General features: G+C 43.7%; 1 protein-coding gene across 2 annotated transcripts in view; it reads right to left on the reverse strand.

The window, feature by feature from the left end:
- LOC139259435 (INO80 complex subunit D-like) overlaps positions 1-16592 on the reverse strand; it is a 173238-nt gene that overhangs the window by 73779 nt on the left and 82867 nt on the right. For both annotated transcript variants that reach the window (XM_070874904.1, XM_070874903.1), the window contains exon 4: positions 13169-13280. In XM_070874904.1, coding sequence (XP_070731005.1) covers positions 13169-13280 — 112 coding nt within the window. The remainder of the gene's footprint in view (positions 1-13168; positions 13281-16592) is intronic.

Here is a 16592-nt window from a genome sequence, read left to right on the forward strand (position 1 = left end):
TCCTTGGTCCCCTAGTACATCCGCAAGATTATTTGTGTCTTCCTTCGTGAAGACAGAACCAAAATATTTGTTCAATTAGTCTGCCATTTCTTTGTTCCCCATTATAAATTCACCTGAATCCGACTGCACGGGACCTACATTTGTCTTCACTAATCTTTTTCTCTTCACATACCTATAGAAGCTTTTGCAGTCAGTTTTTATGTTCCCAGCAAGCTTCCTCTTGTACCCTATTTTCCCCCTCTTAATTAAACCCTTAGTCCTCCTCTGCTGAATTCTAAATTTCTCCCAGTCCTCAGGTTTGCTGCTTTTTCTGGCCAATTTATATGCCTCGTCCTTGGATTTAACACTATCCTTAATTTCCCTTGTTAGCCATGGTTGAGCCACCTTCCCCATTTTACTTTTACTCCAGACAGGGATGTACAATTGTTGAAGTTCATCCATGTGATCCTTAAATGTTTGCCATTGCCTATCCACCCTCAACCCTTTAAGTATCATTTGCCAGTCTATTCTAGCCAATTCATGCCTCATACCGTTGAAGTTACCTTTCTGTAAGTTCAGGACCCTAGTTTCTGAATTAACTGTGTCACTCTCCATCTTAATAAAGAATTCTACCATATTATGGTCACTCTTCCCCAAGGGGCCTTGCACAACAAGATTGCTAATTAGTCCCTTCTCATTACACATCACCCAGTCTAGGATGGCCAACTCGCTAGTTGGTTCCTCGACATATTGATCTAGAAAACCATCCCTAATACACGCCAGGAAGTTCTCCTTCACCGCATTGCTACAAGTTTGGTTAGTCCAGTCAATATGTAGGTTAAAGTCGCCCATAACTGCTGTACCTTTATTGCACACATCCCTTATTTCTTGTTTGATGCTGTCCCCAACCTCACTACTACTGACACCATTTGGTTTCACCAACTGGAGACATGTCTTGTGTCAAGACATTTCTATTGTGCCTTTCACAACCTTACGATGTCCCAAAGTGCTTTATAGCCAATGAAGTATCTTTGAAGTCGAGTCACTGTTATAATGTAGGAAATGCAGCAGCCAATTTGCGCACAGCAAGGTCCCACAAACAGTACTGAGATAATGACCAGACCATTTGTTTTAGTGATGTTGGTGTAGGGATAAATATTGACCAGTACACTGGGGACATTCCCTTGCTCTTCTTCGCATACTGATACGGGATCTTTTACATCCACCTGAGGGGGCAGATAGGGTCTTGGTTTAACGCCCCATCCGAAAGATGGCACCGTTGATAGTGCAGCACTCCCTCAGTACTGGAGTGTTAGCCCTGGTTATGTGTTCAAGTCTCTGGAGTGGGATTTGAACCAACAATCTTCCGATTCAAAGGTGAGAGTGCGACTAACTGAGCCACGGCCGACATCTGAAAATTCAGTTACTCCTCAGAAATATACCGAGGAGTACAGCCAGTGGAGAGAGAATCAGATGTCTGCTGTCAGCTTTATTGCTCCAATATAAAAGCAACCAAAAAATATACAAACAACAACTTGCATTTATATAGTGCCTGTAGCCTAGTAAATGACCCAAGATACTTTACAGGTGTGTTTCAGACAAAATTTGACAGAGATATTAGGACTCATGGCCAATAGCTTGGTCAAAGAAGTAGGTTTTAAGGAGCGTCTTAAAGGAGGAGAGAGGGGTAGAAAATCGGAGGTTTAGGGTGGGAATTCCAGAGATTGGGGCCTTAGCTGCTAAGACACGGCCGCCAATGTTGGAGCGATGAAAATTGGGGATGGCCAAAATTGGAGAAGCGCAGAGATCTCGGAGGGTTGTAAGGCTGAAAGAGGTTACAGAGATCGGGAGGGGCGAGGATATGGAGGGATTTGAAAACAAGGATGAAAATTTTTTTTAATCAAGGCGCTGCTGGACCGGGAGCCAGTGTAGGTCAGCGAGCACAGGGGTGACGGGTGAACGGGACTTGGTGCGAGTTAGGATACAGGCAGCAGAGTTGGATGAGCTCAAGCTAACGGAACTGACCGGTCGAAGTATGTGCATGTCTGCCATGGCTACTTTGATTTATCTTCACAGGCTTGTAATCTTTTTGGGGTGATTGCAACCTGTCTTTCCAATTGGCTATTTCACTGTGCAGATACTCTTGTTCATTTTCTCTCTGCATGTGTTCGTTATGTTGCAGCGTTCAGTTACATCTCTGCATTCTTACTGCTGCTCAGAAATGTCTTCCAAACATACCGACTGGGGCTGGTTCACCAAGAGGGGGCAAAACATGGGAGCTTGTAGCTCACTTCTGCCTCAACAATTCCACTGGTTCCTAACTTGTATTGTGTGTCCCTCGGCCATTCTCAGAAATTGAACTCGGCTTGCTTTTGCACACTAGTGCACCTCCACAACAACCCCCCTGACTTCACGGGGGTCAGTCCCAGCAAAACTGCTAAACGGCCGGCCGTGGACATGTTAATTTGCCACTGGCGATTTGGCTGTGTGACCTGCCCTACTGATGTTCGTGGCAAAAGGTTTGAATCCAACAAACCTAACAAAAAAATCCAGGTTCCATTCGCACCAAATTCTTTAAACTGACAATCATTACATGGAGTAAGTATTGACACCACTGAGCCAATGAGATGGAGGTGGGGCAAGACTTACAGCAGTCTATTGAAAGAGTCTCTGCGAACTGCAGCAAACAGACCTCATGACCAAAACTACAGCAGTCTCCTGATAAAAGCAGCATTATTTCCCCCGTAAAATGCAATGAGTTACATAATGTCAATAAAATCAATCATAGTCACGTCTACAGGTGTGATTGACAAGGGAATTACCCAATCATCTTCATTCTGGCCGGGACATGTGGTGTCATTTGCTATGATTATAATGTCAATAGGGAGCCAAATCACTATTCTTTCTTCTGCTGATTCAATTTCTAAGTGTCTAAACGAGACAAGGTTGCAGAACAATTTCTGGCACCTCTCATGCTCTTGTTTAGGTTTGCACTATATTTTTTTTATTGCACACAACCCTGGGCTTTCTTAGTGTGTTCATAACATAGGAGCAGGAGTAGGCTGTTCAACCCCTCGAAGCTGCTCTGCCATTCAATTAATCAGTGGTTCACAAACCTTTTTGGTTAAAGGACCCCTTTTCAGACAGATTTGTTTTCATGGACCTCCCATCGAATGTTGCCTTCAAGCAGCGCTCTGGACCTCTGCACAGACGCCTCACTGGCTTTGAAATGGAAAAATTGTGCATGCATAGAATTTTAAATGGACCACGTAGCCCCTCCAAAAAAATTAGAGGTAACATTCCCCCCATCTAAATTATAATACTATAAATTCCTTTCACATTTACATATCTGAATGTAAAGTTCATCAGTGTCCTGTTAAAGGGACTTGCATTAAATGTTGTCAGGGTGTGGCAGTGATGTGATTGGTAATGTGAAAACTTTTATCTTCCTCAGAGTTGAAAGGTAATCCTACAGGTTCAGCAACTTGCCTGTTAAATACTTCATCGCATGACACCTCTCTGCTCTTTCTGGAGTGGGATTAAGCTCAATGGCTCTTGTTGGGAATATTGGCACCATTTCAGGTGTAACCCTCCCCCACCCGCCTACTGACTGCACAGCTGCTGAATGTTTCAAGGTTTTTTCCTTCCTTCCTTCTGCTGTAAACCGGCCTATCTGAAAGAACCCCAGTTTGACCCCATCCCTCTCTCTGTTTCTCCATCTATTGCTCCGTGTCACTTTTCCCCAATCTCTCTCTCGCTACTTACATCTTTCTCCCATTCCTCTCTCGATAGCAGTCACTCTCCCCCATGCCCCCCCACTCCTGAAGCATAACTTCCTTCTCTTGGTAATCCAGCTCTAGATAAAGGCAGCATTCCATTAGCCTTTCTGATTGCTTTTTACACTTGTCTACTGGCTTTTAATGGTGTGTGTACTGGGACTCCCAAATCTCTTTGCTCCTCTGCAGTTCCTAGTTTCTCACCATTTAGAAAATTCCCTGATTTATCTTGCTAGGGGCCAAAGCGGATGATCAAAGTTATACTGCTGATAGGGGCTTTGCCAAGTTCTTCGGGGTCTCCTGTGCGCTTCCCATCATAGTTTCTTTGTGGGAATTTCATAAACAGCCATTAAATTTGGGAGCAAGGAGGGAGTTCCCTTCAGGGTTGCTGAGGAGTTGTTGCATGTCTCTGTATATTTTAACAACGCATTCCTTCAGGATTCAATGTACACATCACTGACTTCTGACTTAAAGTGCTCAAATTTGCTGTATATTTCTTGCAAAATTCCAGTTCAGGCCTCCAGTATTTAGCATGTATCCAAAGCTACGAAAGTAGTAATACACACATTTTTAAAATCATCTCCCAACTCAATAAAGCACGAAAGATCAGATCATCAAAACAGAAGGTTAAAAGGCTGAAAGAACAAGCTGCTGTAAAACACCAACACGTCCGTCAACTCCCACAGCTCAGGGCATGAACAATAGCAGACAATCAAAGACACACTTGTCCATTCAGCCTGTCCCACACCAGTGTGCATCAATATATACACTTTCTAAACCACCTAAAACCAAGTGATATGCTGGGAGAGGCAAAAGATCAAATTAAAAACTCGGGCTACTTTGCGGGGAATAAATCTAGGAAGTTCCTCTCTGCCGCCCCACCTCCAAGGCGATTGAAACTAGTCCATGAGATCACTCTGGCCCTGAAAGTCCTATACAGTACCTACCTTTTGTAAGAAGTGATCTTTGCTCCAACCAGAAACCGGTCCAGCTCTTGCCGTCCGCGAATCAGCATCCACCACGAGCAGGCAGCCTGTTCCATGAGTCCTCTATTTTCTAGGAAAAGGACCACCACCTGACATCTAACCTAGATCTGGATTTATACACTTAAAATTGTGACCCTGGTCCACCCTAATCTATGTAAATTTGGAACAAATGGTCCACTGGATCATCACCTTCTAAACCTTCCATTCATCATCTTATAAACCTTGATCAGACATGCAAGCTCCTAACTCGAACAATTCAAATTCAAAGTTAGTGGAAAGCAAGTGTCCTTTGAGGAAAAAAAATAATCGACCAAGAAAATAAGGAATTGGCAGCCGGCATGGAAAGCTCTTTGCTCTTCCTTGAGAAATGAATCGTCAAAGCAAAACCACCTTCCCACTAGTCTGTATAAGCATTTAGCAAATACAGGACCATGCAAAACTCTTACTCCAGAGCAACCAACAGGTATTAATTTCACGGTATTAGATAAATACATTTCCATTGCCAGTCTTCACCAATAAATGATACGCACACACGTAACAAAACCAAAGACTCACAACAATAAAAGATAAAGGCACAGATGGAAGAAGAAAACTCCAGGGGCATTGATGCTGGATAACAGCTTGTCTGTCAGTACATTTCATAGGAACAAGGGGAGGCCATTCAGCCCCTCAAGCTTAGTCTGACATTCAATTAGATCATGGTTGATCTGTATCTTAACTCAATTTACCCACCTTGTTTCTGTACCCCTTAATACTTACCCAACAAAAATCTACCTATCTCAGTTTTGAAATTTTCAATTGATCCCCAGCCTCAATAGCTTTTTGTGTGAAGATGTGTTTCCTGACATCACCCCTGAACGGCCTAGCTCTAACTTTATGTCATCTAGTGCTGGACTTCCCCACTGGAGAAAATAGTTTCTCTCTACCTACTCTATCAACTCCTTTGATCATCTTAAACACCTCAATTAGATTACCCCTCTATTCAACTAAAAAATTACTTTAAAAAGACCTCCTCTTCAGGGTCTGGGTTTTTGAGGTCCCAGGAACCCAGGGAATTTGGAAGAAGATCGCTGGGGGTTGAAGTCAGATTATTGCTCTTCACACAGCAGATTTCTGCACTTTTCTATATTTAATAACCAACTCTGTTTCTGCTGCGGAAAATATACCAGTAACACAAACTTGCATTTATATAGCGCCTTTAATGGAGTAAAACATCCTGAGGCACTTCACATAATCAGACAAAAATTGACAGAGCCAAAAAAGTAAACATCAGGACAGCTTGGTCAAAAGGGGTGTCTTCAAGGAGGAGAGAGGTGTAGAGAGGCAAAGAGGTTTAGAGAGAGAAATCCAGAACTTAGGGCCTAGACTGCTGAAGGCACAGCTTCCAATGGTGCAGCGAAGGAAATGGGGAATGCACGAGAGGCCAGAGTCAGAGGAATGTAGTAGTACTGTTGTATAGACCATTTCTCTTTGGATAGCTGACACTGCCTTTCAGAAGTTATGGCAAGGAGCTTTGCAAATGGGTTAATATTTGCAAGGGGTCCTCACAAAACACAGGGCTGTAGGTCAGCCACAAGCTGCATGAAATGGTGAAGCTCATGGATGTAGTGAAGAGACTAAGGATATGCTTGTAGAGCACATCAATGTTCTTTCACTGGCAACCAACGTAGTATTTCCAAACCCATCAAGTTTAAAGTTTAAAGCTCTGACCTGGACTAATTTTTGCTCTGTTTTTAGCAAAAACATTCAAAGCACTTCTCCCTAGAGTTTCCTCCTTATAAAGCCACAATGAAAAGAAAAGCTATACAATGGTCAAAGTATCACCATAACAAAAGAACCCACTACAAAAAACAAGTGTTATTAAAAAAGGTTGCAGTCAAGACTGAGGGAGAAAAAACATTCTGTCAATCACAACTTTGTTCCTACCTCTCACAACTACAATATCCAGTGAGAATCATCAAAATAAAGACATTCTTGCATCCATGTAGCACCTCATCAGAGTGTTGAAACTTCTCAAGGTGCTTCCAAAAATAACTTTTTTGGTGTTCAAACACAAATGTGGCAACCATTCTGTGTCAGCAATGCCCCACAGATAACAATGACACGAACTATCAGTTATCAGTATCTTTATATGAGGAAGGTATATTGGCCTGAGGTTTTGTTAAACACCCTGGTTTTCTTCAAGTAGTCCCACACAATCTCTAACATCCTCTGGAACATAGTAAACTTTAATGGCTCATCTAAAGGCTAGCACCTCCTGCAATACAGTACTCCCTCAGTGCTGTAATGCAGTGCCAGTCTAGATTATGAACCCAAGTCCTGGAGATGTAACTCAAACCCACAACTTTCAAAACCAGAAGGAAAAGTTCTACCAACTGTACCAAGCTGGCATATAAACAGTTTCTGACCAAAATGACACCGTCAATCTTATTGACGGTGGAGATATCAAGAAAGTGGTCAGAAACATCCTAGGAGTGAATTGTACACAAACACCTACATATAAACTAGGATATGGGCTAAATTAAACAAAATGGCCCAAATCAATGTATACATCACCTAATCACAGTCCATGTGCACATGCACCCGAATATCTACAGCCATAAACACCATAGCTAAGATTTTTTGCAAACCAAACCTTGAACAGGAAAGCAAAGTCTCAGAAGTACTGGCTGTCTACATCCTTCCTCATTGTCTTGGTCTTATAAAATACATAGCAAGATAGGTTAACCCTCATAAAACACAGTTCATTTGTTCCAATAGTTTTGTTCCAATACAAGGCAACCTTTGCGGCTGATATCAAGAAAGATATTCGTTGCAATCATTTTATTGACAAAAGTGAAATTGTTCTTCTCGTCTCAATCAATTTCTAGTAGTATCTGGTAACTTTACAGAGGTGTGCCATTTCTGGGTTCTGTCCCTTGTGGGCTGCTCCATGTTGTTTACCACATGTGCATCTTAGTATGGTTCCACCAACTTCAACAGTAGCCAGGATTTCAGATTGTTGCAGGAGTTGATCTGGAGCCATCCGAGAATGCCCTGCACCAGACGAGTACACCAACAGTATCTGGCAGACTGTGTCTTTTTGAGAAAGAGCCATCCTTCACACCGGCTCCCAAACTGATTTGAAGTGTAGGTCCACCCCGCTCTCATTGGACGCACGAGAGGAGCAGCCCAGGGACATATACAGACTGTCCAGTTACAAAAAGCTGAGAAAGGAAAGAAATCCTAAATGGTGGACCTCCAACACAATACAAAATCCATAACAACTCATGAAAGGTACGGTGTATCACTGCTGCCTTAAGACAGGGATTGGATAGTGTACTCTGTACACAATGGACAACCTTGGTGCTTTTAAGGCAACATTCTAGGCTAATATGATTGCAATCATTTATTAACAAAAATTCCCTTCAACCAACTTCTGGCAGCATTTGGAAATCTCTGTGCAACACAATGTCCCCCATCTAAGATGCCAGGCAGCTGACATGTCCGCATACTTGTACGGATGTCAGAGAATGAAAGTTAGGCAGAGCAGGGATGTCCACGGGCCAGTAGCCTGAGCCCAGGCGACTCAGTCTATTGGAGATATATTTCTTATTTGCTGGTTTATCCTGTTTGAATTTTGTGGGTCTGGAGCTTTAAACTTAAAGTTCTGTTCTTAGTGCTGTTGGTTGGTAAATTCTAAATCAGGCACCAAGATGTGTCAGTATTAACATGTGGGAACAAATGGGAACATGGATTTAAACTCTTGCTGTGGCCCAAAGCTCCATGATACATGGTGCACAAAGACTAAAAGCTTTAATACCCCTGACATGGGGAATGATATTGCGCTTGCCGATAATTTTTGCAAGTTTCACCCCAAGCCATGGCTCAATGGGTCTCAACTCTGAGTCAGAAGGTTGCGGGTCAACGTACCTCAGAATTCTTTTTGGGCACGCGCAGCCCCTTTAATGGGTTGCGAGGGCCCATTCAAAAGTCCGCGCTTGCGCGTTTTTTTCCAAGTTAAAAGCCAGCTCACCGGCTGTGCAGTACTCCTGGAGAGCTGCACAGCCATGGGGACATGGTTGTGGGTTTATGTCCCACTCCAGAGACTTGAGCACATAACCTTGGCTGACACTCCAGTGCAGTAGAGGGAGTGCTGCACCGTCAGAGGTCTGATCTTTCGGATGAGACATAAAATTGAAGCCCCTCTCAGCTACTATTGCAAAGAAGAGCAGGGGAGTTCTCCCCGGTGTCCTGACCAATATTTATCCCTCAACGAATACCTAAAAACAGATCATTCGGTCATCATCTCATTGCTGTTTGTGGGAGCCTGCAATGCGCAAATTGGCTGTTGCATTTCCTGCAACGCAACAGTAACTACACTTCATAAGTAGTTTGTTGACCGTAAAGCGCTTTGAGATGTCCGGAGTCCAGAAATGCGCTATATAAATTCAAGTCTTTCTTTCTCAATTGTGAATCAGCTGGGTTTTTAATGACAACCCAGCAGCTTCATTGTCACTTTCATCGATAATCTGAGATTGGGCATGAAATTCTTCTTGTCGATAATTTTAATAAGTTGGCTAATGACTATTGAAAAAACATTCCACCCCCAGAAAGTATGAGGGGGGTCTGGAGCTGGAGTGCGATCCACAGAATGGACAGCTGGGAGTGATGAAGCAGTAATTTAAGGATGTCTTCTGGAACTAATTGGCTTGCAACTATCATTTTGAACTCAGATTTAATCATAGACTCACAAATCTCTCTCTGGTATCTGATTAGTGTATTTATGTACCCCGGGATCTGATAGTTTCAGGCTTAGTATGTACTGCAAGTGTCCATCGTTGCACAGTGTGGCCTTCAGGCATGAAAACATTACCATTAAAAGAGCCGATAACTGCTACACCATTACTACAGATTGATCACTGGAAACCAGTTCCTTGATGTATTACATAGAACTAACTGCACACATATTCTGCGTGGAAATTATGCAATACTTTCTATTAAAATGTTTGTCATTTATTTGCACAGAGTACAAGCTCTATTCTGAGCAACACTGATTTATTCTAAGTAGTTGTCAGCCTTGGCCCAGTGGGTAGCACTCTCGCCTCTTAAGTCAGAAGATTGTGGGGTCAAGCCCCACTCGAGACTTCAGCATAATCCTCCAATGCAGGATTGAGGTCGTGCTGCACTGTCTGATGTGCCGTCTTTTGGATGAGATATTAAATCCGTCTGTCCCCCTCAGTTGGACATAAAGGATCCCATGGCACTTAATAGCAAACCAAGTGGGTTTTTACGACAGTCCAGCAGCAGGGAAGGACTCCCCAGTGTCCTGGCCAATATTTATCGTTAACCAACATCACTAAAATAGATTATCTGGTCATTATCACACTGCTTGTTTGTGGGACCCTGCTGTGTGCAAATTGACTGCTGTGTTTCCACACATTACAACAATGAATAAACTTCAAAAGTACTTCATTGACTGTAAAGTGCTGCGGGATGTCCTGAAAGGCGTTATAAAAATTCAAGTCCTTTCCTTAAGTAGACCGTGCAGATGCTAACGTGTTTGGATGCTTATCCAATCCTAGGCAATGCTGTTCTCCCATAGAAAACACAAAAAATAAGTTGATCGAAGCTGTTCTATGCACTGGCATATAAAGTGAAGTTCATCCTTTTTTGTATGCAAGAGAGTGAGATATTAGAGGACATATTTTGACAACATGCACAGGGTTGAGAATTCTTCAGACAAATTAGAACTTTTTCATTTTCAAATACCACTTTCACTGGCAAGTGCTTTGCTAATCTTTTAGCTTTACGTGACACCGTGTATTTATGTAAGATTAGGTTATGGATTCTTGGTTTTAAGATATTGGGTATGGTGGTATGACATTAATCTGCGAATAACCAGTGATCTCGCTAAACGGAACATAAAGGAGAATACTGCAGATGCTGGAAATCTGAAATAAAAACAAAGACTGCTGGAAAAACTCAGCAGGTCAGGAAGCATCTGTGGAAAGAGAAACAGAGTTAATGTTTTGACTGTGGATCCTTCATCTGAACTGCGGTTCCAATTTGGAGGACGGGTGCAAGCCTGAAACGTTTTGTTGATTCTCTGCTCAGAGGCTGCCTGACCTGCTGGGTGTTCCCTACACTTTGATCTTATCACAACTGTAAGTTGTGCCATATTAAAAAAATGATTCAATAATCAATCCAGAGAAGTTACATTAAACTTGTATAGAACCTTGGTTAGACCACACTAGGGAGCACTGTGAACAGTTCTCATCTCCATATTACAAAAAGGATATAGAGGCATTGGAAGAAGGTGCAAAAAAGATTCACAAGGATGATACCAGAACTGAGAGGCTAGAATTATCTGGAAAGACTGATCAAGCTGGGGCTCTTCTCTCGAGAAAAGAGAAGGCTGAGGGGTGCCCTAATTGAGGTCTTTAAAATTATGAAGGAATTTGATAGGTTATACGTAGAGAAAATCTTTCCACTTGTCGGGGAGTCCAAAATTAGGGGTCATAAATACAAAGTAGTCACTAATAAATCCAGTAAGGAATTCAGGAGAAACTTCTTTACTCAGACAGTGGTTAGAATATGGAACTCGCTACGAACATGGAGTGGTTGAGGGAAATAGCATAGATGCTTTTAAGGGGAAGCAAAATAACTTCATAAGGGAGAAAGGAATAGGATAAGTTGATAAGAGTTAGCTGAAGAGGGTGGGGGGAGGCTCGTGTGGAGCAAGAACACCGACGCAGACCTTTTGGGCTGAATGTCCTGTTTCTATGCTGTGAATTCCATGTGATTCTGTGCAATAACTGATTTATTATTAATGGATTTAAGCTGTTTTTCTTCAATTCCTTAATTTTGTGACCCAAGTGAATGTTGTTCGTGCTGGGGAATGGAACATTTTCAGCACACTGGTACTTTGTGTCAGCTTCAACCACTTTGATTAGACGCATTACAGGAGAGTAAAATTAACATGCTGAATAAAATTGTGTAACTCCCCCCCCACCCCCTCCAACATTGTGCCTGAAGCTCAACCTCAGAGTATACCATACAATCATACCGACATTTAGTCCACCACACCCGCACTGGCTCTATGCAATGGGTCCCATTCCTCTGCCTTTTCCCCATTAGCCCTGCAAATTTTTCTTTTTCAAGTATTTACCTAATTCCCTTTTGAAAGTTACTACTGATTATGGTCTCACCACCATTTCAGGGAGTGCAATCCAGATAACAACAACTTGCTGCGTAAAAAAATTAATCTCCCCTCTGGTTCTTTTGCTAATTATCTTACATCTGTGTCCTCTGGTTAATGATCCTCCTGCCAATGGAAACAGTTTCTCCCTATCAACCCGATCAAAACCTTTTATAATTTTGAATACCTCCATTAAATCTTCTAGTATGACAGTTTTCCCATTTCCCACAAAAAAACACCTTCTTCTGCCCTCTCTCTCAGTAGTGATTGAAGTCAGCTTTGCGCTGTTGGTCCAAGCAAACTAATAACAGCACCATGGCTGTCCTAATACAATTCATGTAGGACCCCTTGCAGTCAAAGGACAGAGGAGGTTTCCAGCCAATCAAGCCAGGCTGGTTGTGAATCCAGGTCGCAGTAGTGAAAGGGCAATGGGAATTGTAAGTTTTAAGGAAAACTAGCAACAAGGAAGAGAAACTTGCAAAGATCTGCCCATCACTGTGATAACAAAGTATGTACACCGCAGAAACAGGCCATTCGGCCCAACAGGTCTGTGCCAGTATTTATGTTCCACATGAACCTCCTCCCACTCTACTTCATTTAACCACATCAGCAAATCCTTATATTCCTTTCTCTGTCATGTACTTTAATAGCTTTCCTTTAAAGGCATTTATGCTATTTGCCTCAACGACTTCTTGTGGTAGCGAGTTCCACATTCTCACCATTTACTGAGTAAAGAAGTTTCTCCTGAATTCTACATTGGATTTAGTAGTAACTATTTCATATTTATGATGCCTAGTCTTGAACTCCCCACGTGGGAACATCTTCACTATATCTTCCCTATTGAATCCTTTCATAATTATAAAGATCTATCATGTCACTTCGCAACCTTCTCTTTTTTTTAAAAAATAGAGTAAAAAGTCCTAGCCGGTTCAGCCTTTCCTGATAGCTGTACCCTCAGTTCTGGTATCATCCTTTTAAATCTTTTTTGCACTTACTCCAGTGCTTCTCTGCACTTTTCGTAATATGGAGACCAGAACTGCGCACAGTAAGTGTGGTCTAACCAATGAAGAGATCAAAGATGTAAATCTACAAAAGGTCATTCTTTATACTAAGTGTGTGCATGCCATGTATTTGTGGACAGGGTCTATTTCAGTAGAAAAAGGTCAAACGTGCCTACAAAGCCAAGTCATCAGTTTCCGGACCAGGGTCCCAACATGTTGCTGAATGATTACCCAGATGGTACTCACTCGGGCCGAATAGCTGACCATTTGTCCCGCAATGTCCACGTATACTGGCAAGGAGGCACACGTTCATCTTTCTCCTCTTCCTCCTCCTCGCTGTCCTCAGACCAGTCTAGCCCTGTAGACAAGAAGAATGTCATCTCATTGAGCCCAAGACAGGACACAAAGCATTACATTGGTGACTCAAAGAAAGGTTTAACAAGAGATACCGAAGGAGACATGTGCGGTAAAACCCTGCAATCATCTAAAATACAATTGGATGATATAGTGCGAGACTTTAGGATCATTTTTTTTTACGAAGAGGAGCTGAATGCCCATCCTCATTCACAACAAATGATTACTCATTTTCTGTACTGACCTCCATTAACATCAAACAGACGCCCAGAGTTACTGTCTCCTCTAATACACACTGACCCCTAGAGTTATTGTCTCCTCTAATATACACTGACCCCTAGAGTTGCTGACTCCTCTAACATACTGACCCCTAGAGTTATTGTCTCCTCTAATATACACTGACCCCTAGAGTTGCTGACTCCTTTCACAGACACACTGACCCCTACAGTTACTGTCTCCTTTAACATACTGACCCCAAGAGTTACTGTCTCGTTTAACACCCTGGCCCCTAGTTAGTGTCTCCTTTAACAGACACACTGGCCCCAAGAGTTACTGTCTCCTTTAACACTCTGACCCTAGACTTACACACACACTGACCTCTAGAGCTACTTTCTGAAGGGTCATTGACCTGAAATGTTAACTCTGTTTCTCTCCACAGATGCTGCCTGAACCGCTGAGATTTCCAGCATTTTCTGTTTTTATTACCCCTAGAGTTAGTCTCCTTTAACACAGACACTGGTCCCTAGAGTTACTGTCTCCTTTCTCATCATCATCATAGGCAGTCCCTCGGTGTTGAAGATGACTTGCTTCCACTCTAAAAGTGAGTTCTCATGTGACTGAGGAGTCCAATGCGGGACCTATAGTCTCTGTTAGAGGTGGGGCAGAAAGTGGTTGAAGGAACGGGTGGTTGGGGAGCCTGGGTTGAGGCACGCTGTTTACGCTCGTTTTCTGCTTGTTCTCGGTGATAGGACTCTAGATGCTCAGCGCCTTTCCAGATGCTCTTCCTCCACCTTGAACGGTCTTGGGCCAGGGATTCTCAGGAGTCGGTGGGGTTGTTGCACTTTATCAAGGAGGCTTTGAGGGAGTCCTTGAAGTGTTTTCTCTGCCCACCTGGGACTCGCTTGCTGTGTCGAAGCTCCGCGTAGAGCGCTTGCTTTGGGAGTCTCGTGTCAGGCATGCGGACGGTGTGGCCCGCTCAACTGAGCTGATCGAACGTGGTCAATGCTTCGATGTTGGGGATGTTGGCCTGTGCGAGAACACTGACGTTGGTACATCGGTCCTGCCAATGGATCTGCAGGATCTTGCGGAGGCAGCGCTGGTGGTACTTCTCCAACGCTTTGAGGTGTCTGAGCCATACAGGAGGGCGGGTATCACTGCTGTCCTGAGACCATGAGCTTGGTGCCGGGTTTGAGATCCTGGTCTTCAAACACTCTCTTCCTCATGCGACCAAAGGCTGTACTGGCGCACTGAAGGCGGTGTTGGACCTCATCGTCAATGTCTGCTCTTGCTGACAGTAGACTCCTGATGTAAGAAAAATGGCCCACATTGTCCAAAGCCTCGTCGTGGATTTTGATAATCGGGAGGCAGTGCTGTGTGGCGGGATCAGGTTGATAGAGGACCTTTACCTTATGGATGTTTAGCATAAGGCCCATGCTCTCATATGCCTCAGTGAGGGTCTTGACGATGATTGGAGTTTGCCTCCGAGTGTGCGCAGACGCAGGCATCGTCTGCGTACTGTAGTTCAATGACAGAGGATGGGACAACCTTGGATCTGGCCTGGAGGTGGCGGAGGTTGAATAGATTCCTATCTGTTCCATAATTTAGCTCCGCTCCAGTGGGAAGCTTGCTGAGGGTGTGATGTAGCATTGCAGCAAGGAAGATCAACAAGAGCGTTGGTACGATGACACAGCCCTGCTTGATCCCGGTCCAGACATGAATTGGGTCTGTGGTGGGTCCATTGGTCAGGATCACGGCTTGCATGATATCGTGGAACAGACAGAGGATGGTGAGAAACTTGTGAGGGCAGCCGAAACGGAGGAGACGCTCCATAGTCCCTACATTGTTGACAGTGTCAAAGGCCTTTGTGAGGTCAAAGAAGGCCATGTACAAGGGCTGGTGCTGTTCCCTGCATTTCTCCTGTAGTTGTCGCACGGTGACGATCATGTCCGTTGTACCCCTCAGTGGACGTATTGCGACTCTGGGAGGAGATTGAGGAGGATTCTTGCAATGATTTTCCCTGTGGCTGACAGCAGGGAGATTCCTCTGTAGTTACTGCAGTCGGACTTGTCCCCTTTTTTTTATAAAATAAGATGGTCATGATTACGGCATCCCCGAGATCGCCTGGCATGCTCTCCTCCTGCCAGATGAGAGAAATGAGGTCATGTATTCGTGCCAAAAGTGCTTATCTGCTATGCTTTAGTGGTTCGGCGGGAATTCCATCTGCTCCTGTTGCCTTGTTATTCTTCAGCTGACGGATGGCCTTTTCTACCTCGTGCCAGGCTGGGGTTGTGCCGAGATGGTGGCAGGTAGCAGAGGGACAGAGTCTCGGTTAAGGAGATCTTCGACATGCTCCTTCCAACGGACACTGATTGCCTCTCTGTCCTTGATGAGTACCTCACCGTTCTTGGCCAGCAATGGGGTTGCGCCTTGGGTGCTTGAGCCTTAGGTGGTCATGACTGCACTGAAGAATCCATGCACATCATGGTTGTCCGTTAACTGCTGGATCTCCTGTGTTTACTCCACCCACCATCTGATTTTTAGGTCGCCTTTAGAGTTAATGTCTCCATTAATACACACACACTGACTCCTAGAATTACTGTCTCCTTTAACAGACACACACAACCCTAGAGTTACTGTGTCCTTATAAACACTGAACCCTACAGTTACTGTCTCCTTTAACATTCTGATCCTGAGAGTTACTGTCTCCTTCAACACACACACACACACACACTGACCCCGAGAGTTACTGTCTCCTTATAAACACTGACCCCTATAGTTACTGTCTCCTTATAAACACTGATCCCTATAGTTACTGTCTCCTTATAAACACTGATCCCTACAGTTACTGTCTCCTTTAACATTCTGACCCCTAGAGTTACTGTCTCCTTCAACACACACTGACCCCGAGAGTTACTGTCTCCTTTAATACACACACTGACCCCGAGAGTTACTATCTCCTTTACATACACACTGACCCCGAGAGTTACTGTCTCCTTTAATACACATGCTGACACCTAGGGGCCGAAATTGACGTGCACCAGAAACTAGGCGCACCTAGGAGTTTTTGACCGGTACTTACTGCTGGAACGCCTGGTAC

Source organism: Pristiophorus japonicus, chromosome 3 (genome assembly GCF_044704955.1).
Source record: "Pristiophorus japonicus isolate sPriJap1 chromosome 3, sPriJap1.hap1, whole genome shotgun sequence".
NCBI classification, from domain to species: domain Eukaryota; kingdom Metazoa; phylum Chordata; class Chondrichthyes; family Pristiophoridae; genus Pristiophorus; species Pristiophorus japonicus.